This window comes from Homarus americanus, unplaced genomic scaffold (genome assembly GCF_018991925.1).
Source record: "Homarus americanus isolate GMGI-L3 unplaced genomic scaffold, GMGI_Hamer_2.0 scaffold34921, whole genome shotgun sequence".
Lineage (NCBI taxonomy): Eukaryota > Metazoa > Arthropoda > Malacostraca > Decapoda > Nephropidae > Homarus > Homarus americanus.
Window position 1 is genome coordinate 18,444,422 of NW_024741901.1, and position 24,538 is coordinate 18,468,959.

A 24,538-nucleotide genomic window follows, 5' to 3' on the forward strand; every position below is an offset into this window, starting at 1 on the left:
CACCCCCCCTATGGTGTTCCCCCGCATCCCCAGGTCCCCCATCCTCACCCCTCTGAACACCCTCCCTCACCCCCTGAACGCCCCCTCTTCAACCCTGGATCTCACATCTCCTACAAAACTTGACCAAAAGGTTGTATGAGAAATCAGAGCCTCTGCTGCGTCAACAAATCCTCCAAAATCATCATTTGTATGGCTGAGGAGTTTCCACACCTCTTAAACTTCACCCCAACACCAAGTTGTCCCGCGGTGGTCCAGGCGTCGCGGGGAGCATCAGATACCTTCCCTGGTGTACATGTGATCGTCATTTGTTTTCTGTATAAGCCTCGGAAGCTACTCTAGAACTCATCGCCTCTCGGCTCTTACGTTGAAATCGAATCGCATTTTTGGGAGTGTGAGAGGCGGGGGAACTTAACACAGCATTGGTGGTACACTTGTAAGAGAATCAAATTGTATCAGTGCAGTTATGTGTGCTTTTTGTCCGGGAGTCTTACCCCGCCAAATCAAACGTGTCGCCCATTTCCCGCGCTTGACGAAGGCTGAATCATAGACGCCACAAAGCTGCACTATAGAGCGTACAAAGAGCACCGGAGGGGCGAGGACGATCAGATACCCAACCCTGTAATCAAGTGATACTAGATACCGTATGAGATTCATCCTCTAAACCCGAGGATCGAAGAAGAGGTTCTGAACGTTCTTCCCGGAGAGAGAAACACCTCTATGCTTCACTCGCTCACACACTTGAAGCTAAAATCATTATAATTAGTTTGTTGTTAGTATTGTAATGACGAGAACAGTGAGGTCGTCTTGGCCATTGTTGTTCGGCTCGGCTCAGCTGGCGGTAGATGGTCGAGGTGGCTTCGGATGTCGCCTTTTGATACCATTTTAGTTTATTGTATTCAAGAGAGAACGATAAATATTCCCACGTGCTTAGAACCAAACTTAGATCTTTTAAACTGTGGCCTCGCTCACGGCCTGCCAGCCCTAGGTTTATATTGCAGAGTATCTTACAAGCTGCTTACCCCCCCCCCCCCCGTTCTCCTCTTCCCCTCAGTCCTCCACCTCCCCACACACACATAAAACCCTCGTAATCACTGCCAAATCCACATCAAACTCCATTAAATTAGCGTTCTTTGGGCCTTGAAGGACTTGGCAGTTGGCAATGGCCTGTCTGCGTCCTGAGGCTCTGCGGGAACTCTGTGATATCGTCCATGATACCGTTGGTTTTTCTGAGTCCACAAGAGAAGGGGTTGGAAGCTTCCAGTGTGTCAGCTGGCATCAGTCACCTCCTCTGTTTGACCAACAATAACTGTCTTTAATAACGTCTGAGAGAGCCGTCAAATATATCCAAACCTTAACAATTTCTTTAATGTGTTTGTACTAGTGAGTTTGTGTGCGTAATGTGTGTATTGACGTTTTAAACCTGGCTCGTCACTACCGCCACATGACGAGAATGACAGAAAATCGACCAAGGTCAGCGGAAAAAAACTGGAGGGTTGAGAAGCCTGGCGGGAGCTCGAGAACAATATTGTACTTCACAGGGCCATTCATCCCGCCGACCCGGAGTGCTCACCCGCGCAGCTGCCCACCACCATCACTTCCCTCTATTTCTGGCAATACACCAACTATGTTTATAAACTACGTCGACTAAACACGAGAAAACGTCAAAATAAATCCACAATTCAGTTCAGGAGACGCAAGGAAACGTGTAATTTAAGACAGCAAGAGTTGGTCGGGCAGAGATTTGGTCACCAGAAGCTCTCTGGGTCTCCCTTCATTTTGTCCCTCCATGGGGCCGGGAGGCGGGAACAGCCTGCGATCGTTTTGCGATGGTGGCGGCGGCAGGGGTCACTTGGCCATCCTCCACTGGTGCCCTGGTCGACCTTAACGACACTTATAATAGGGGGCGGATTACTTGGTATTATCCTTGATATCAACACCAGTCTCAGACCTTGCAGACTCCCACCGGAAATTTGATAATGGTTCTGTAGCGTTCATTAAACTCCCCTGACGTGAACATTACTGATAATTATACTGTGTAATATACTTAGTGAGGATGAAGGTTACACAGACTGGGTAATGATGATGTGAGGGGCGGTACAGTAGGTGTGTGTTTCTAGGTCGGTGATTGGTTGGCAACCCTCCAGGGCTTTTGTTATACAGGAGAGGAGAGCCTGAGTGTGTTGCCTGCCTTGCCTGTCTCCATCCACGTCTGCCGCCACCACCATTGCTACCACTATCACCAGCACTGCCAACACTACCACCATCACTACTATCACTATCATTTATCGTATCTACACGCAACACCCCTCACACACCACACACACACCACCACCACCACCACCACACATCACCACCACCCCACACACCATCACCCCACACACCACACACCACCACCCCACCACCACCACCCCACACACCACCACCCCACACACCACCACCACCATCACCCCACACACCACCACCCCACACACCACCACCACCCCACACACCACCAACCTTCCCCCACACCATCACCACCACCCCACACCATCACCACCACCACCCCAACTAATGTATGGCAACCACCCATCATTATACACCAACATCAGTAGTCAACACAGCCGCCATAACACAGTGCTGAGCATCACACAACTTCACCAAGAACCAGGAATTACATAGAGGGTAAAATTAACACATCTAGACTGACTTAAAAATATATATATATCTCCAGTACCCTGAGGCTGTAAACCTGATGTTGTAGTAAATACAGTGCTTATCGCCCTTAGCTATAACTATACTTACATTATATAGATAGGGATATATGAAGAGAATAATATAGCAGTTTATAGGATGATGTAGTATAGTGATATAGTCATTTGCAGAGTTGGTGATTATTCCTTGCAAGATTAGTTCAGGTGTGTTGGTTCAGCGTGGTGATGGCAACTATTGTAGATGGTTGTGACAGGTAAATGGGGTCATGTTGTGTTGTTTGTGTTGTTGTTGTTGTACTTGGTGTAAGACTCTTGTTGTGTCTGTCTTTTGTATGCCAAGATGAATAAGAGCTTAACCCCTTGAGTACGATGACTTAACCTCTCAGTATTATGACAACCCCTAAGTAAGATGAATTAACTTCTGAGTACGATGACTTAACTTCTTGTTTGCGATAACGATAATGCTAATTATTCAAACAGGAAAATAACAATGTTAATGATAATGATTAACAAGTTCTACAGTAATTAAAACACTAGATAATGATTACGATAATAATAATTATAATATTTAATATTAATAATAATAATGGTAATAATGATAATAAAATAATAATAATAATAATAATAATAATAATAATAATAATAATAATAATAATAACAACAAGTTATACCAGTAATTAAAATAATAATAATAACAATAATAATAGTGAAAATAATGATGATGACAATAATAATAATATTAATAATAATAACAATACTACTAATAATAATAACAATAATAATAATAATAACACTAATAATAATAATAATAATAATAATAACAATAACACTAATAATAATAATAATAATACAATAGTAATAATAATATAATAGTAATAATATTAATAATAATAATAATGATAATAATAATAATAATAATAATAATAATAATAATAATAATAACACTAATAATAATAATAATAATAATAATAATAATAATAATAATAATGATAACACTAAAAATAATATAATAAAAATAATAATAATAACACTAATAATAATAATAATAATAATAATAATAATAATAATAATAATAATAATAATAACAACACTAATAATAATAATGATAATAATAATAATAATAATAATAATAATAATAATAATAATAATAATAATAATAATAATCACAACATAAGGATAGAGAGCTTCGGAAACCTTGGAAGGCGACACACATTATCGTGTTACCTTAACTGACAGTAAATACCTCTAAGGTCTTCACAGCTCCTCAACCTTCTTATGCTATATATGTATTTTTTTATTATAATTAATAAGAAGAAAACATCTCTAGGACCTTTAGTCTCCGTACACTTTTGGCGCCATTTTGACTTCCAACTTCGTGATTTCGATAATAAGTTGAATATTTTTTTTCTATTAATATTTATAGTCCGCAGTAATTCGTGGCTCACAGTACACAGCCCAAAGGAGTACATAGCCTACAGAAGTACATAACCCACAGTACATAGCCCATAGTAGTACATAAGCCACAGTACACAGCCCACAGGAGGTGTGAACTAGGGGTAGTAATCACAGCCCTCAGAGGCGTGTCACTAAGAGCGTGTCCCTATGATGATAATAATAATAATAATAATAATAATAATAATAATAATAATAATAATAATAAATAAAATAATAATATAATAATAAATAAAAAATAATAACTATCACAACAACAAACAAACAAATTAAACCATATTTGTTAATAAATAAAACCAGTGGGCCACACTGTGTGGGTTCCCTAACATGGTGCTGCCCACGACTGGTCCAAAATGTAGTTTTAATAATCGGTTAACGATATCGGAAATAACAAAATAGAGGCCGGATATTACAATCACAACCGGCTGAACAATGAACTGTGTGAAGGCCGGGACAAACACATTAACCGTGTGTGTGTGTGTGTGTGTGTGTGTGTGTGTGTGTGTGTGTGTGATAATAATAATAATATTCTTCGTCTTATAAAATATGATATATATTGAACAAGAAGACAAACAGTATATATACCTTGTGTATACAGTATAGTATGTACTGAGCATACGGTATATAGTTTACATTGATATTACACTATCATATTTACACCTACAGGTCTATACCGTGTTGTGTTTGAGATAAATACCAAGTTTTATCATTGTTTTATATACATACTTATATAACCTGTGTATATTATTGAGTGTAAAAACAACAATAATATCCTTCAGGGCTCTCTCTCTACACACACACACATACACACACACACACACACACACACACACACACACACACACACACACACACACACACACACACACACACACACACACACAGAACCTTCGCCACCACAAATAGACAATCTGGCCCCTGAGAGCTGCAACAAATTACTGTACAACATTCCATGAAACACTGCCCCCAATGGCCCCCCTCCTCCCCTTCCTCCGATGTCCCTATAGCGAGGTTTCCGTTACCATCGTTCAAAAAGCATAATTGGAGAGATTAACTTGAAATTTAACCCCACTAACTCCACTCCACCTCCCACCCCATCCCACTCAACTCTCACCCCACCCCACCTCGCCTCATCCCACTCACCACCACCTCCCACCCCACCAAAACCACTGTCATCTCCACCACCACTCCCCACCACTCCCCACCCAACCATCACTGCACACTCCAACCACACCACCCTACCACCACACTCCCACACTACTACTCAATTCTACCACTATTTCAGCCCAACTGATTTCACCCTACTATTTCCAACCACCACCCTACCACCCAACCACCACCAAGGTAGAACTGTGGTAGTGTATTGTATATGGTGTGGTATGGTATGGTGTGGTGTAGTATGGTGTGGTGTGGTGTAGTATGGTATGGTGTGGTGTGGTGTATTATGGGGTTAGAGGTATGTATGGTTGTATGGTTATATATGGAAGGGGAGCCAAGGAAAGGCATCAGGATACGGTAGTAGATATTGTTAAAGTGACTGTATGACTCAAAGGACGCTACTGGGCTGACGGGGTATAGTGTGGGAAGGAAGGAAGGAAGGAAGGAAGGAAGGGAAGGAAGGAAGGAAGGGAAGTGGTGGAAAGGGAGGAAAGGAGGTGGTGGTGGTTCTGGTGGAGGAGGGGGGAAGGAAGGAAGGAAGGAAGGGAAGTGGTGGAAAGGGAGGAAAGGAGGTGGTGGTTCTGGTGGAGGAGGGGGGAAGGAAGGAAGGAAGGGAAGTGGTGGAAAGGAAGGAAGGTAGGGGATAGGGTAGTGGAGGGAGGGAGGAGGAAGGAGGTGGAAGATGAGTGGGGGGGGGCGTAGGGGGAAAGCGGAAGATAGAGATTGAGGGGGGAAGAGAGAGAGAGAGAGAGAGAGGAGGGGAAGGAAGAGGAGGGATTAGAAGAAAGTGATGGGGGTAGAGGAAGTAAGGAAGGGAGAAGGTTGGAGGAAGAGAGGAGGAAGGTAGATAGGAGGTAGAGAGGGAGGAAAGTATAGGAAGACAGGGAGGCATGTAGGGAGACAGTGGGAGGTAGGGAGGGAAACAGAAAGGAAAGCAGGGATGGTGGGGAGGGAGAGAGGGGGTCGCCCTAAATGACGCTGGTTCACTGCCCGTAATACTATTCTGATTGTTTTTCATCTGCTGGCCCGCTGTTCTCTCTCTCTCTCTCTCTCTCTCTCTCTCTCTCTCTCTCTCTCCTATTATGACAGTCTACATCGTTCTTCTGGTGATAGTATAATCAATTTGTCATTATATAACATTAGTCCGTCAGTGAAAATATGATATATCATTATCTATTTACGCCCAAAACAAGAAAAATTCACTTAAAATAAAATACTATATGTTTAAAAAAATTATTGGGAAGGAACACGTGTTGATGAAGATAATAACAGTGTGACATTCTTGGTGCAGCACGAGGAAGTGTTGCTGTTGTGCTAAGTAATAATGTCGCCAACTAAGCTTCCGGTATACAAGGAAACAGTGTGGCCGACACTGCACTCCACCGTCTTCACTTCACCAACTGTACAATCAGGTACAGTACACCTGGGTGGACTGGAGGGGGGGGGGGGCTGGTAGCGAACCAGCTATCTTTAGGACAAGAGGCGAGCTCTGTACCCACTCGGTCAACACACCCTCGCTACGGATATTCCCAGTTATTAAATAATATGAATGTTTTCATTACGTTAATATTAAGGCTCGATAAAAAAACATCAACAACACAGGTATTTAAGAGAAAAAAACACAGGTATTTTCTGCCGTACGGATTTGTTATTTCAGGATGATGAAACTAAGATGATTTAAAAACCCACACAAGTTGGGGATTTACTTGAGAAAAACGTGACCAATAAATGAGGGATATTTACGGCAGGTGGCCGCTGATGATCTGCTCTGAGGGGGTCATTAGTGAAGGTTTTTACGGGGTAGATAAATCCTGGAGTTTAACGCCGGTATTTATAATATTTTTAATTTGTTGTGTGTTATCACACACACACACACACACACACACACACACAGCTAGCCTCAGTTCGCCTTATCTTCAACATAATTTACCCCATGAATTATACTGGTCCAAATTTTACAGCGTGCGAGTTATTGCTTGTTAGACGGAATGGGGCCCGGTACCCACTGGGAAGGGGGCCTATTAGAACTAAGGCCCATTAAGACGTTGTACCTATTAGGACTGGAGGCCCATTAGGACAGGGGCCCATTAGGACAGGGGCCCGTGTGGTGATGATCGTAGCAGTAGGGAGACCGTGGTGGTTATGGTTTGGCGGTAATAATTGTATCACCGTGTTAGCGTCTCGCTGTGTGTCAGGTCTTGTTGTGGGGAAATATTTTGCTTAATTCTATTACTAAGGAGGGGCGGGTCAGGAGGGGCGGGTCAAGAGGGCGGGTCAAGAGGGACGGGTCAGGAGGGCGGGAGGGAGAGAGGGTTGAGGAGGGTCCTGGAGGGAGGGAGGGAAAACGTTACAAACAGTATGTCACAAACGGCACCTCACAAACATTACGTCACAACCATTACGTCACAAAGAGTACATCACCAACGACACGTCACAAACAGTACGTCACAAACAGCACGTCACAAACAACACGTCACAAACGGTACGTCACAAACAGTACATCACAAACGGTACCTCATCACAAACACTACGTCACAAACAGTACGAAACAAACAGCACGTTACAAACAGCATGTCACAAACAGTACGTCACAAACAGTCCGTCACAAACGGTGCGTCACAAACAGCACGTCACAAACGGTACGTCACATCCACCCATCCACCGTGTTCATTATGGACTCCATGTTATTCTCTCCCCCACTCCTTATTGTTATCTAAATACGAGAGATTTACTCCCCTCCTCCTTTCCTCCCTCCCTCCAGCCCTCCCTCCCTCCCTCCCTCCAGCCCTCCCTCCCTCCAGCCCTCCCTCCCATCAGCCTTCCCTCCCTCCCTCTCCCTCTCTCTCTCTGGCGGAAGTTTGTCGTGGGTTTAGCGCGCATTACCATCGTATTTTGACGCTGGTTAAGTACGACTTTGTCACTCTTAACAATCTCCTCCTCCAGCCTGATGACGGCCCTCCCCTCCCTCCTTCTTTCCCTCCGTCCTCCTTCCTTCCCTCCCCCTCTCTCCCCTCCCCTCCCTCTTCCTTCCTTCCTTCCTTCCTTCCTTCCTTCTTCCTTCCTTCCTTCCTTCCTTCCTTCTGACACACACACACACACAGGTCAGGGTGTTTTGTTTACCATCTTAGAAGAAAGTCTACGAAGAGAAGAAGGAAGGAAAAAAAACAATAATCGCTAATTTTTTGCTAGTTGGCATCTGTCCTTTTTCTGTCTGTCGGATTTGGCACACTCGTAACTCCCCTCCTTTTACCTCCTCACCTCCCTACCTTTCCCCTCCTCCCCCTACCCCTCCCTTCCAACCTAACCTTCCTCCTTCAACCCCTTCCCCTCCCCTCCAACCCCTACCTCCCCCATCTACTGTACCTTCGGTGTAACAACCTCCTAAGTCGCTTCACCAAACAGCAGGGGATACTCACCCTTGAGGACCGACAGCCGTAAGATCGAATTTACCCTCGACGATCACACTTTAACACTTTGGGATTGTACTACATCTTCTTCCCCATTCACCTTCTCCTTCCCCTTCCCCAGCCACCTCCCCTCCCCCTTCCCCCAGCCCCCTCCCCCTTCCCCCAGCCCCCTCCCCTCCCAACGGAACGGCGATAATAACTTGTCCCGTGGCTTGGGGAAGGAGGCAAAGGAGGGAAGGAGGGAGGAGGACATAATGCCTAGATAAGTAGAATGACACTTAGCGTAAGGTGACGTAGGGCTCAGTTTACGATGATTTACAAGAGGGTGGACTTAGCCCATTGGTATTCTAAAAGAGTGGATAAGCTCCTCATGTTGAGCGGTCTTGTGAGTTCTTGACGTGTGGATAGAAGCCGTGAGGGTTTGTGGTCGCTAAGTAGGCAGGGGGATAGGTGGGTGTTTGTGCCGCCTACTAAATATGTGGTTAGTGGTGATTAGTTGAGGTTGTTAGTGGCGTCGGGGCGGTAAATATGTGGTTAGTAAGTGGTTGAGGGTGATTATGGTTAGTGGTTAATTGTAATGGGTTAATGGGCGATGATGGTAGTTAGTGCAGATAGTTAATAAGCAACATGGTTAGTGGTTAGTAGGTGTGTATTGAGGAGCTGGTTCATGTGTGTGTGGGAGGTGGGGGGGGGGGCTCTGCCTGCTGCTGTCAGAGACGATCGCCAGTACGGGCATAAAACGGGAAAAACCTTTCGTCTGGTGTAGTTTTGGCAAATAGGGGGTTTTAAATCGACCCATATCCTGTATAGTACTTCCATCCGGCTTAACTGGTCACTGGTATCACGCACACCAAGTACCTCCTGATTACTACCAAGTACCTCCTGATTACTACCAAGTACCTCCTGATTACTACCAAGTACCTCCTGATTACTACCAAGTACCTCCTGATTATTACTAAGTACCTCCTGATTACCACCAAGTACCTCCTAATTACCACCAAGTACCTCCTAATTACTACCAAGTACCTCCTGATTATTACCAAGTACCTCCTGATTACTACCAAGTACCTCCTGATTACCACCAAGTACCTCCTGATTACCACCAAATACCTTCTGATTACCCCCCAAATACCTCCTGATTACCACCAAGTACCTCCTGATTACCACCAAGTACCTTCTGACTACCACCAAGTACCCCTTGTTGAACTCCTGTGCTGTCAACGTGTTAGTGACGGAGGCGTTGAAGAAGGGAGAGAGGGTAGGGTGTCAACGCGGGCAGAGAGAGAGAGAGAGAGAGAGAGAGAGAGAAAGAGAGAGAGAGAGAGAGAGAGAGTCACACACACACGCACGCACATCATTGCCAGACCCAGATGACCACTCAAGCTGGCTGGCGAGGCGTTGGTAGACTATGCCATAACCTGACGTTCAACTAGCAGAAAGGAAGGAAGGAAGGAAGGAAGAGATGGAAGGAAAGACGGGAGGGGGAGGGAGGGAGGGAGGAAGGACGGGAGGGAATGAGGGGGCAAGGGAGGGAGGGAGAACGAGCGTGTAATGAAAGGCACAGTAATATTTAATTAATTAGCTGAATGAGCGTGGATGGCGTGCGTTGATAAATAGGGTTGACCTTTAATTAGCAGGTAGTAGTTGAGGTTAATAAGGGATCACCTGTGAGTATTAACGTTATAATACTCGTTAATTTCGTTACTGATATAATTCTAATTATTACCGTTTAGGTGTATTAATTTATGTGGATATTTAATTCATATATATATTAGTTGGTGAGTTAATTTATGTGTTAGATGTTTACAGTTAATTTGTATATATGTTAAAAGTTAATTTGTATTTGTTTGTTTATATATAATTCTTAAATCTATATAATTGTCTTCATATTTAATTTAAAGATTTTTTTTTACTGTAATTATGATAAACAAATTTTTTTTTGTTATATGAGTGAAGATTAATGGTAATGTAGTGTGTTTGTAGCGAAGATTAATGGTAATGTAGTGTGTTTGTAGTGAAGATTAATGGTAATGTAGTGTGTTTGTAGTGAAGATTAATGGTAATGTAGTGTGTTTGTAGTGAAGATTAATGGTAATGTAGTGTGTTTGTAGAGAAGATTAATGGTAATGTAGTGTGTTTGTAGAGAAGATTAATGGTAATGTAGTGTGTTTGTAGAGAAGATTAATGGTAATGTAGTGTGTTTGTAGTGAAGATTAATGGTAATGTAGTGTGTTTGTAGCGAAGATTAATGGTAATGTAGTGTGTTTGTAGTGAAGATTAATGGTAATGTAGTGTGTTTGAGGTGAAGATTAATGGTAATGTAGTGTGTTTGTAGCGAAGATTAATGGTAATGTAGTGTGTTTGTAGAGAAGATTAATGGTAATGTAGTGTGTTTGTAGTGAAGATTAATGGTAATGTAGTGTGTTTGTAGTGAAGATTAATGGTAATGTAGTGTGTTTGTAGAGAAGATTAATGGTAATGTAGTGTGTTTGTAGAGAAGATTAATGGTAATGTAGTGTGTTTGTAGAGAAGATTAATGGTAATGTAGTGTGTTTGTAGAGAAGATTAATGGTAATGTAGTGTGTTTGTAGTGAAGATTAATGGTAATGTAGTGTGTTTGTAGTGAAGATTAATGGTAATGTAGTGTGTTTGTAGCGAAGATTAATGGTAATGTAGTGTGTTTGTAGCGAAGATTAATGGTAATGTAGTGTGTTTGTAGTGAAGATTAATGGTAATGTAGTGTGTTTGTAGTGAAGATTAATGGTAATGTAGTGTGTTTGTAGCGAAGATTAATGGTAATGTAGTGTGTTTGTAGAGAAGATTAATGGTAATGTAGTGTGTTTGTAGCGAAGATTACCGGTAATGAAGTGTATGTAGCGAAGATTAATGGTAATGTAGTGTGTTTTAGAAAAAGATTAATGGTAATTTAGTGTGTTTGTGAAAGTGAAGATTAATGGTAACAAGTGTGTCGGTAGCGAAGATTAATGGTAATGTAGTGTGTTTAGAAAAGAAGAGATTAATGGTAATGTAGTGTGTTTGTAGAAGATTAATGGTAATGTAGTGTGTTTGTAGCGAAGATTAATGGTAATGTAGTGTGTTTGTAGAGAAGATTAATGGTAATGTAGTGTGTTTGTAGTGAAGATTAATGGTAATGTAGTGTGTTTGTAGAGAAGATTAATGGTAATGTAGTGTGTTTGTAGAGAAGATTAATGGTAATGTAGTGTGTTTGTAGTGAAGATTAATGGTAGTGTAGTGTGTTTGTAGAGAAGATTAATGGTAATGTAGTGTGTTTGTAGTGAAGATTAATGGTAATGTAGTGTGTTTGTAGTGAAGATTAATGGTAATGTAGTGTGTTTGTAGCGAAGATTAATGGTAATGTAGTGTGTTTGTAGTGAAGATTAATGGTAATGTAGTGTGTTTGTGTCGGAGTTAGATACGAACTCAAGAGACGAGTGACGTAGAATACAAAGTCAAATTCTTTCACTTAGTAAATCAGTCATTTAGTCAACTAGTTAAGTCAGTCAATCAGTCAAATCAATGAGTCAGTCAAGTCAGTCAATCAGTCAGGTCAAGACAGTCAAGACAGTCAATCAATCAGTCAGGTCAAGACAGTCAAGATAGTCAATCAATCAGTCAGTCAGTCAATCAACCAAGGACAGTCAATCAGTCAGTCAGTTAATCAGTAAAGATAATCAGTGAAATCAGACAGTCAATCAACTAATCAGCTAACCAGTCAATTTAGTCAGTCAAATAAGAGCTGCCTGACGCACTTCATTCTCCTCCTCCAGAAAAGAGCGATATTGTAAGAGCAAAAAAGATGGTTTTTGCTGAAAGTTGTATTTGAGAAAGACTGGGCGGGGCGGGGCTTTGGGGTGGGGCAGGGATGGGGTGCCGGGGCCTCAGATCAATATTCTAATAGGACGAGAAAAAGCGAAGGGGGGGGGGGGGCGGGAGAGGGCCATAGAGGGGGGGGTGTCCATAGGGGGGAAAGGGATGGTGGTCATGGGGGAAAGGGGTGGTGGCTATAGGCGGAAGGATGGCGCTATAGGGGGGGAAGAGGATGGTGGCCAAAGGGGGGGGGAAGGGGGTGGTGGCCATAGGGGGGAAGGGGGTGGTGGCCATAGGGGGGAAGGGGGTGGTGGCCATAGGGGGGAAGGGGGTGGTGGCCATAACCTTCATCTATTTCTGACCGCTCGGGGCGGCTTTGACCACAGCGTCTTGAGAACAACTTAAAGTTCTTAAACTAACACAGCTGATAAGAGACTTTATCCAGGGTGTGATGTGGCTGTCAGTGTTGTCATGTGGCTGTCAAGGGTGTCCTGTGACTAGCTTGAATGGTGTCATGTGGCTGGCTGTCCAGGGCGTCATGTGGCTGTCAAGGATGTCTTGTGGCTTTCTGTGAAGTGTGTCATATGACTTCAGTGGTGTCATGTGGCTGGCTGTCCAGGGCGTCATGTGGCTGTCAAGGATGTCATGTGGCTTTCTGTGAAGTGTGTCATATGACTTCAGTGGTGTCATGTGGCTGGCTGTTCACGGCGTCATAGCTTCAAGGATGTCTTGTGGCTTTCTGTGAAGTGTGTCATATGACTTCAGTGGTGTCATGTGGCTGGCTGTCCAGGGCGTCATGTGGCTGTCAAGGATGTCATGTGGCTTTCTGTGAAGTGTGTCATATGACTTCAGTGGTGTCATGTGGCTGGCTGTTCACGGCGTCATAGCTTCAAGAGTGTCATGTGGCTGTCAAGAATGTCGCGTGATGTGAAGTGTACACAGGCAGTACAGGTACACAAACAGTGGTAAACAGGGAGTCGATACAACCAAGGATAGACCAAGAATGTTGTTCATAGTCTTGTTTACATTGACGTCCACAACACTGCCGTTGTTTATTTTTTTTTAATAAGAAAAAGAAGAATAACAACAATAATATCAAGTTACTATTGTTTTAGTAATGATAATATATAACAACAAAAAGAAGAAAACAAAAGACAAACACTTCGTTACACTCGGTTCGAATCCTGTTATATTTTTTTCGTTTTGTTCTTACTAGATGTTGAGACGTGTTCAGTATGTTATCTTGTGTTTATGTTAATGATATATTCTGAAGGTGGTAAGACATAGAGATACGGTTTGTCGTTTGTTAGTTTTTTTTGCTATTAATATTGATGATGAAGTTAAATTCTTTCACTAATTACATCAGTGAGTGAATCAGTTAAAGGTGTAAAGGTATGTGTGTGTGTGTGTGTGTGTGTGTGTGTGTGTGTGTGTGTGTGTGTGTGCGTGTGTGTGTGTGTACGTGTGTGTGTCTGGAGGCTCACATCATCAGAGACAGGTTTCTTGGGTCTTTTAAAAGGCTTCTGGCTATACAGACACAAACACGGTAATTGTGTACATAAATATACATACACTTACACATTGCACACAACCACACACACACACACACACACACACACACACACGTACACACACACACACACACACGCACACACACACACGCACACACACACACACACACACCTCACACACACACACACACACACACACACACACACACACACACACACACACACCAGATGATAATGTAAAATATATGTATTTTGGTCATAGTCATTAACATATTACATAACTATACATAATTATTGTATCGATTCTTACATGATTATAAATAGATAATATACTTGTGGTAGGTTATATTAAGTTAATTATGAGTATCGTTGAGTGTTTTGTCACCTTTTATGAACACATCTCCTGGCTGACTGACCTGACTGACTGACTGACCTGACTGACTGACTGACCTGACTGAGATGCTTTTTACCTTCGCTGGCAATAACGTCAGTATTTGTTGATTCGTGGTTGCGTTCTCTCAATACCACAACATCTACCAGACCTTTCCTTCACCCCGAATAAAGAACTCTCTCCTTCAATTTCAGAATAAAGAACTCTCCTTCATCCCCGGAATAAAGAATTCTCTCCTTCACCTCGAATAAAGAATTTCCCTCCTTCACCCCCGAATAAAGAACTCTCTCCTTCACCCCCGGAATAAAGAACTCTCTCTCTCTACCCGCGGAATAAAGAACTTCTCTCCTTCACCCCCGGAATAAAGAACTCTCTCTCCTTCACCCCCGGAATAAAGAACTCTCCCTCGTTCACCCCCGGAATAAAGAACCCTCTCGTCCTCACCTCAAAAAAAGAACGCACGAGAGCCACAAAAAAAGAACGCCAACTCCCGCCACAACTTTACCTCTAAATCAATTACGACTTACCTGTCAGAAACAAAGCCGGATGTCTTAAGGCAAAACTCATCACTCAGACCTGCCAGCCACCCATCCAGTCTACCAACCAGTCAGATCAGCCAGCCATCCAGTCATCCAGTCTTCCAACCAGTCATATCAGCCAGCCCGGTAACCAGCCAGCCATCCAACCATCCAGCCTGCCAACCATCCAGCCTGCCAACCATCCAGCCTGCCAACCATCCAGCCTGCCAACCATCCAGCCTGGGACAACCATCCAGCCTGACAACCATCCAGCCTGCCAACCATCCAGCCTGCCAACCATCCAGCCTGCCAACCATCCAGCCAAGCATCCAACGGACCAACCAACTTGCCAGCCAATCAAGAGCCAGCATCCAGCCAGCCAACCAGCCAGCTATATCTGCCAGCTAACCAACCATCCAGTCACCCAACCATCCAGTCAGTCAGTCAAGATCCAGTAACCAGCCAGCAATTCAGCCAGTCATTTAGCCAGCCAGTCAGTCTGACCAGCCTACCAGACAACCAGTTAGCCAATCAGTTAGCCAGTCAGACTCAGTGTTGCCAACAGCGTGAACGACCCTCCCCCCCTCCCTCCCTCATGTCTGCGTGTCTGGACTCTCTCTCTCTCCTGTTGTTTCATCTATTAAGTCTCCTGTTTCTTTTTTCCTTCATCTCTTCTCTTTTATCCTTTCCTCCTGTGTGTGTGTGTGTGTGTGTGTGTGTGTGTGCGTGTGTGTGTGTGTGTGTGTGTGTGTGTGTGTGTGTGTGTGTGTGTGTGTGTTTGTGTTTCCTTCTTCAATTCTTCTGTTTTCCTTTTATCGTCTATTTTCTTGAGCATGTGTGAGGTGTTGCCACTTCTTCCCTGTAGCGGTATTGTTGTTGTTCTTGTTGTTCTTGTTGTTATTATTATTGTTGTTGTTCTTGTTGTTGCTATTATTATTACTATTATTATTGTTGTTATTATTTTATTTGTTTTTCTTATACTATTATTATTGTTATTGTTGTTTGTTTTGTTATATTATTCTTATCATCATTTGTGTTCTTATTTAGTATTAATAATTATTACCATTTTCTCATTCCTATTACTTTAGATCTCACAAAAATTCAACAAGAAAACAACGAAACAAACAAAGAAACAAAAATACAAATAGAAAGTAACATTAATTTACTTCCTTTAAAAAATTATTTAGAATGAATAAATTAGAGGAAAAGGAATAATCGGAATAAATTGCTAACCAGAAGATCATAGAAATTCGATTAATGAAATAATAGATGTGAGAAGTGTAGGGAATAAATAAGAGGGATATAATCAATGAATCAATAAATATCAGAAAAATTATTTAACGACAATAAGTAAATGGAATAAAACGATCGGACAGAATAACTGAAATATAAAACACACACACACACACACACACACACACACACACACACACACACACACACATACATGTACATACAGGGTATACTCGTGTGTGTATATATATATATTCATCAGTGAACTCTTAACACTTTTTCCGTGTGTCTTCGTCTAAATAACCATTAAATCGGAAATATATATCCACTTTCCCGCGAAATCTGGTTGGTATTGGCAATAAATTGGCGGAGGGGTCGTTGGCAACACTGACACGGAGGGCGGGGGTAGACGACGGAAATCCGAGGAACACGATTGTCACTTGGCGGGATTATGGGACTATGACAACACTGCCGGATTACTGAGGCTAGAGGGGAGGGTGGGGTGAGGAAAGAGGGATGGAGGGTTTTGGCAAGGAAGGGTGGGGTTAGGAGGGGCGGGGGTTTGGAGGGAGTTAAGGTGAGGTGGATGGAAGGATGAATGGAAGGAGGGGTAAAGAGGGGAGGAAAGGAGGGTTGGGGTGAGAAAAAAAGGGGATAAAGAGGGAGGGAAGGTAGGTGAGGGGGGGGCATAAAGGAGAGGAGGGAGGATAGGAGGATGAGGGGAAGGAAGTGGAGGGAGAATAGAAGAAGCAGGAGAAGGAGGATAGGAGGAGGTGTGTGTGGGAGGAGGAGATGGGGAAGAGGGGTAGGAAGTTAGGGAGGGAGGAGGATCAGGTTGGGGGAGGTAGGGGTTAGGAGGGAGGGGAGGATCAGGCGGGGGGGAGGGAAGCTGGTGGAGGAGGAGGATCAGGTTGGGGAGGGTAGGTTAGGAGGAGGAGGATCAGGTTAAAAGGGTTAGGAGGGAGAGGATCAGGTTGGGGTAGGGGTTAGGAGGAGGAATGTGTTGGGGGGAGGGGAAAGGGTAAATGAGAGGGAAGAGAGAATAACTAGTGACAGAAAGATGGAAAAGCAGGAGGGAAGGAAGAACATGGGGGGGGGGGGCACGGGGAGGGGAGATAATGGGAGAGCGAGAAAAAAAGGACTGAGGAGAGAGAGAAAGAGAGGGAAGGAGGTAGAGAGAGAGAGAGAGAAAGAGAGATAGAGAGAGAGGGGGTTGAGGTGTGAGCAAGAGAGTGAGGGATCATGGAAGTTGTGCCGTAATATTATTAGTGTGGGAGAGGAGGTACATGTCTCTATTGATGACATACATACATACATACATACATACATACATACATACATAGCAGAAGAAGTAAAAATAATGAAGGAAAACAAAGACGGGAATAAAGTAAAGAATAAAGATAAAGATAATAAGTGGAGTGAATAAAACAAGATTAAATTATTATGATCCGAAAATAAAATATGAAATAAAATGAGGTCAAATAAATCTTACCATTCAAAACGTAAGGATGATAAAATTTCCCTCAAATGAATAAATAGATGAATTGTCGATAAAAAAACTGGTGATAGATTTTAATTATCGTGGTAAGGTCAAAGAAGATAATTAGATATATATATATATATATATATATATATATATATATATATATATATATATATATATATATATATATATATATATATATATATATATATATATATATATAAATGAATTGGAAACAGCGAGAATTGGGATAATAATAATAATAATAATAATAATAATAATAATAATAATAATAATAATAATAACAGTAATAATAACTACACAATAATAATAATAAAATAATAATATTAATAATAATAATAATAATAATAATAATACTAATAGCAATAATAATATAATAGTAATAATAGCACTAGTAATAAGAGTAACAATAGTGATAATATAGTAATAATAATAAGAGGCAATAAACTTTACTTTTATTTATTTACTCAAGAAATTAATTGTGAGTGTTAAGTGAACGCTGGTGGAGGGTGAAGTGAACGCAGTCCCCACTGTTATTAGGAAACTCCCCTAACGTTCACTTGACAAAACCCTCTCTCTGTGAACGCACTGTGGGTAGGATTAGAACCCTCTCCATGTGAACGCACTGTGGGTAGGATTAGAACCCTCTCCATGTGAACGCACTGTGGGTAGGATTAGAACCCTCTCCATGTGAACGCACCGTGGGTAGGATTAGAACCCTCTCCATGTGAACGCACCGTGGGTAGGATTAGAACCCTCTCCATGTGAACGCACTGTGGGTAGGATTAGAACCCTCTCCATGTGAACGCACCGTGGGTAGGATTAGAACCCTCTCCATGTGAACGCACCGTGGGTAGGATTAGAACCCTCTCCATGTGAACGCACCGTGGGTTGGATTAGAACCCTCTTCATGTAGGAACGCACTGTGGGTAGGATTGGGCCCTCTCCATGTAGACGCACTGTGGGTTGGATTAGAACCCTCTCCATGTGTGAACGCACTGTGGGTAAGGATTAGAACCCTCTCCATGTAGACGCACTGTGGGTAGGATTAGGGCATGTGAGAACGCACTGTGGGTAGAGTTTGAGAACCCTCTCCATGTGAACGCACCGTGAATGAACCCGCCACCTTTTTTCTTGTCATTAAACTCTGCTGTGAAATGTAAACTCATTGTAAATGAATTAAATGATAGAGTGAAAAACCTCCTTCCCCCCCTCCCTCCCCGTCCCCCCTCCCTACTCCCGTCCCCTCCCTACTCCCCGTCCCCCCTCCATACCCCTCCGCCCCCCTACCTACTCCCTGTCCCTACCCTTTCCCCCCACCCCATCTCCTTCCACCTCCCCACCTCTTCCCCACCACTCTTCCCCTCCCCACCACCATCTCATCCTCCCCACACCCACCTTAAAATCAACACCCCCTCTGGCGATTACACACTTGATGTAGGGAGGAAGAGTCATTATATAGAGGTTGTGGGAGGAAAGTCATTATATAGAGGTTGTGGGGAGGAGAGAGTCATTATATAGAGGTTGTGGGAGAGAGTCATTGTTATACAGGTGGTGGGAGGAGAGTCATTATATATAAAGGTTGTAGGAGGAGAGTCATTATAGGTTGTGGGAGGAGAGTCTCATTATATATAGAGGTTGTGGGGAGGAGAGTGTTATATAGGGTTGTGGGGAGGAGAGTCATTATATAGAGGTTGTGGGGAGGAGAGTCATTATATGGTGGTGGGAGGAGAGTCAATTATATAGAGGTTGTGGGAGGAGAGTCATTATATATAGAGGTTGTAAGGGGAGAGAGTCATTATATAGAGGTTGTGGGGAGGAGAGTCATTATATAGAGATGGGGAGGAGTCATTATATAGAGATGGGGAGGAGAGTCATTATATAGAGGTTGTGGGGAGGAGAGTCATTATATAGAGGCAGCTAACATGACTCCTTAACCTAATGAATGTTGACATGAAGAGGAAGAGGAAAAACATGAAGTAGAAGTGATCATTGAAATGGTATTGTGTTGTGAAAAATACCTCATGTCTATTACACCTGATATGACTATATTATAAGGCAGAGGATGACATGAGACGTGTATGACTATTATGAGGAAATGACATGAGGGTGATTTGTTCCTGGTTATCTCTGCTGGTTGGTTTGTTATATAAGTTTCATTCAATTTATTTATTTTTTATGTGCGATAGATTTGGGTGTGTGTGTACGACGTGTGGGTGTGTGTGTGTGTGTGTGTGTGTGTGTGTGTGTGTGTGTGTGTGACGTGTGGGTGTGTATGTGTGTGTGGAAGCTGTCATTCATCTCGTCGCTTCACCAACAACTCTGAGGTTTATTGATCAGTCGCATTGACGGTGTAAGATAAGGAGGGTACACAGCTGCCCCCACCAGAGGGACGTGATCATGTGGAACACGCCCAAGCAATCCATTGTCCCGCGCTGGGGTAGACACATGTACTACAGCACCATATACTGGGGAGCGCTTTACTTTTTCCCTTTTTTATGGGGGGCAGAGGGGGGGGGTCCTACATGATGGATGGGTGAGGATAATGGAGGAGCCAGTGAGTAAGGTTTCCCTCTCGTGTGAGTAAGAGTTAGCAAGATAAAGCTGTATTGTGATTCATTGATTAATTGAAGGTAAGTAGAGTAGTGTGTCGTCTTCTGCAGGGTGGTCCTATAAACCCGCACTGGAAAGCCCACTCACTGGTGGAGGAGTTCATGTTTGGCTCAGGTTGCTCCCCCGAGTGTCTACTGCTGTAGCGGGGTATTTGTGAGGGGCAGTGTGGGAAGTGGCAAAGAGGCGAGGTAGGGACCCCCCCCCCCTCACCCCCGCCAGTTTACCAGTAATGAAGGCGCGTACCCTGGTTGGTCCCTGGAGGCAGGCCGCGTGGCCACCCAGGGCGAAGCGGCGGCTTACCTGTTCTTAGCGGCTGCTGCTCTGTCACGCTGCCGACGGTTCTTGAACCAGTTGCCGACCTGTGTGGGGGTGAGACCCGTGGCCGAGGCCAACTCCCTCTTCTTGCTGGGGTTAGGGTAAGGGTCCTGCAGGTATGACTCCCTCAGTAGAGATCTTGTGCGTTCCTTGAAGCAGTGGGTCTTCTGTTCGCCATCCCAGATGGTCCTCGGGAAGGGGAACTTCTTACGGACGCGGTACTTGTCGACGGGCCCAAGCGGGCGGCCGCGGAGACGCTCTGCCTCTTGGTAGTGCGCCTCCAGCCACAGCGCCTGCAGCCGCGCGTGAGAAGGTTTGGAATATCGTTGTGACTCCAAAATAGCGTAGAGCTCGCGGAAGTTTCCCACGTGGAAGGAGACAAGAGCCCGCGCTCGTAGCACCGCCTCGTGCTTGTTGAGGTCGTGAAGGTGAGGGTGAGCCACCGGCAGTGACCACAAGAAGCGTCCAAGGCGCTCCATGTCGCCACTCTCTTCCAAAGTTTCGCAGACGGCGGCCACCTGGGCGGCGGTGAAGGAGAGTGAGGGTAGCGCCACCATGGGTGTGGGCACTACAGGGCTGCTTGATCCCCCAAAACTACCAGTGCCCGTCGCATTGGCACTCAAGGCGTTTAGCGCTGAGAACGCCCCGAAGGAGCCAAAGGAACCAAGGCCACCGAGTCCACTCATGAGCGCCATGTTGGGCTGCAGCGCCCGCAGCAGATCCGCGACGGAGGACGCCAGCTTGGCGGGTTAAACGGCAGGCGAGGACTCCAGCGTGGCGGTCGCTCAGTGCCGCTGGCGGCCCAGGAGGCGGGGCTTAACACTGATCCGCCTCCCATGGTCATAATCACCACTCAACGCAGCGCCACACCCCTAGCCCGGCCCATACAGCGATCCTACCCTCCTATTGGCCACCAGTCCTCCGTCGCCATGACAACGCTGTCAATCATCGACCGGTCTGCCAATCAGTGGCGGGCAGCGGCGGTGGTCGGTGGCGGGTCGCGTTACGGCCGTGTTGATTCGGTAACGGAGCCCGGCCTCTGATAGGCAACTTAGCGCCGCCGCCCGGGCCTCAGTAATGGAATAATGGGGACGTGGCTATCGACCGGGCGCGCCGCTCCCTCACACCCTCGTCAGGATACACCATTACCTCCTCTCAGGCCCCCCGACACACGGCCGCCCTCACCGCCACTCCTCGATACCCGACACCACGCCTACACCCTCACACCACGCCATTATCCTGCCCACACTCACTACTCCCGCGCCATCATCATGAACAGTCAGTCACTGCCTCGCGCCATCACCATGAACAGCCACACTCCCCCGCGCCATTATCATGAATGTTTACACCATGCTCCCTTATAATGAACATTCACGCCCGCGCCTTTATTATAAACATTACTTCACGCCATCATCTTGAACATGTACACCCCTTGCCATTATTATGAAAGTTCAGCCCCGCGCCATTATCACGAGGGCTCACTACCCCATCATTATAATGTTCCGCGCCATTATGACACCTTAACTGGCATTATACAACATTATTATCCTCAGCGTTAACATCTCGCGCCAGTAAAATAGCTCAGTCTCATAATCTGCGCCATCATTACACTCTTAACTATAATACGTGCCATAATACTCTCCAGACTCATACTGAACGCCATTATTATGATCATCTGAACGCAATATGCAGTTATATAAGGCCATTATACTTTTGATATTCACACTACACGCCATTATACCGTTGATATTCACACTACATGCCATTATACCGTTGATATTCACACTACACGCCATTATACCGTTGATATTCACACTACACGCCATTATATCGTTGATATTCACACTACACGCCATTATACCGTTGATATTCACACTACACGCCATTATACCGTTGATATTCACACTACACGCTATTATGCCGTTGATATTCACACTACACGCCATTATGCCGTTGATATTCACACTACACGCCATTATACCGTTGATATTCACACTACACGCCATTATACCGTTGATATTCACACTACACGCCATTATACCGTTGATATTCACACTACACGCCATTATACCGTTGATTCACACTACACGCCATTATACCGTTGATATTCACACTACACGTCATTATACCGTTGATATTCACACTACACGCCATTATACCGTTGATATTCACACTACACGCCATTATACCGTTGATATTCATACTATTAATATCTTAAAAAAATGACAAGAGCTTATTATTATTTTTATTATTATTATTATTATTATTATTATTATTATTATTATTATTATTATTACGTTATCTTATTATCCTTCGTTTATCTTGTCCTTCCTTTTCCTCTTTTTCCATTTCCCTTCAATCCCCCGTTTCTTCCTCTTTCGTTTTGCTCTCCTTTCTCTTCTCTTTCCTTCACCCCCTTTATTTATTTCCTTATATCCCCTCGTTTTTCCTCTCTCTGTCTCTCTCACTCTCTTGATTTCCTTCCATTATATCAATCGTCCCACAACGAAGCAGGAATAAGGTACAAACAACAATACAGTAGAAATAAGAACAAAAACAATATTTCCAGGTGAAAATATTACCTTAGACAATTACTAAAATAAGATGATTCTGGGGTGGCTTTTAATTGTCTGTGATGATGAAGGGAAATATATTGATGGTAATAGTAATGATGATAATAATAATAATAAAAATAATATTGATAGAAATAATAGTATACTACAACAACAACTACTACTACTACTACTACTATTGATAATAATAATAATATAATAATCATAAAAATAATATTGATAAAAATAATAATAATAATGATACTACAACTACTACTTCTACTACTACTATTAATACTATTGATAATAATAATAAAAATAGACAGAAATACAAGTATGATAAAATTATAATCTAAATGATAATAGCAAAACTGTTATTATCAATAATAATAATAATAATAATAATAATAATGATGAGAGTTTCAGAAATGTAATAATAACTATACCTTTAATATCGAAATAATTATCGTAATAAAGAAAAACAAGAATTGCAACAAGAATCTCAATTATCCATCACCATCATACACACTATAAGACCATCAAATATCCATCATCATCATACACACTATAAGACCATCAAATATCCATCATCATCATACACACTATATAAAACTCAATTATATACTTTAAGACTCAATTATCCATCACCATTATCACTATATAAGGCTTAATTATACACTGTAAGACTTAATTATCCATCACCATCATACACACACTATATAAGACTCTCAATTATCCACAATAAGACCCTCAATTATCCATCTCCACCATACACACTATCTATCATTTCATCTGTCCATTTGGCTGACAGTTTTAATCTTTGTGTTGTACGCTGGTCACAGGGTGAGATGATGGGGTTAAACCTCTGATTGTTAGGGATTTTTAAAGAGCTGGCTTAGTGTATATCATTTAGGGGAGGCAGAGATTTCTTTGTATAAAGTCAATGGTTTGTGTCGTAAAGTGTATAAAATGGTTTGTGTCGTTGTGTATAAAGTCAATGGTTTGTGTCGTTGTATAAAGTCAATGGTTTGTGTGTCGTGTTGTGTATAAAATCAATGGTTTGTGTCGTGTTGTGTATAAAGTCAATGTGTGTCAGTCGTGTTGTTGTGTATATTGTCGTGTCGTATAAAGTCAAAGTGGTTTGTGTCGTGTTGTGTATAAAGTCAATGGTTTTGTCGTTGTCTATAAAGTCAGTGGTTTGTGTCGTGTTGTGTATAAAGTCAATGGTTTGTGTCGTGTTGTGTATAAAGTCAATGGTTTGTGTCGTGTGTCTATAAAGTCAATGGTTTGTGTCGTGTTGTGTATAAAGTCAATGGTTTGTGTCGTGTCGTCTATAAAGTCAATGGTTTGTGTCGTGTTGTGTATA

General features: G+C 43.1%; 1 protein-coding gene across 1 annotated transcript in view; it reads right to left on the bottom strand.

Annotated features, from left to right (window-relative positions):
- The window catches only part of LOC121876293 (homeobox protein SIX3-like), a 92,031-nt gene extending 70,662 nt beyond the window's left edge, over window positions 1-21,369 (bottom strand). The window contains exon 1 of the mRNA XM_042381339.1: window positions 20,606-21,369. Coding sequence (XP_042237273.1) covers window positions 20,606-21,315 — 710 coding nt within the window. The 5' untranslated portion in view covers window positions 21,316-21,369. The remainder of the gene's footprint in view (window positions 1-20,605) is intronic.
- Between the last annotated feature and the right edge of the window lie 3,169 nt (window positions 21,370-24,538).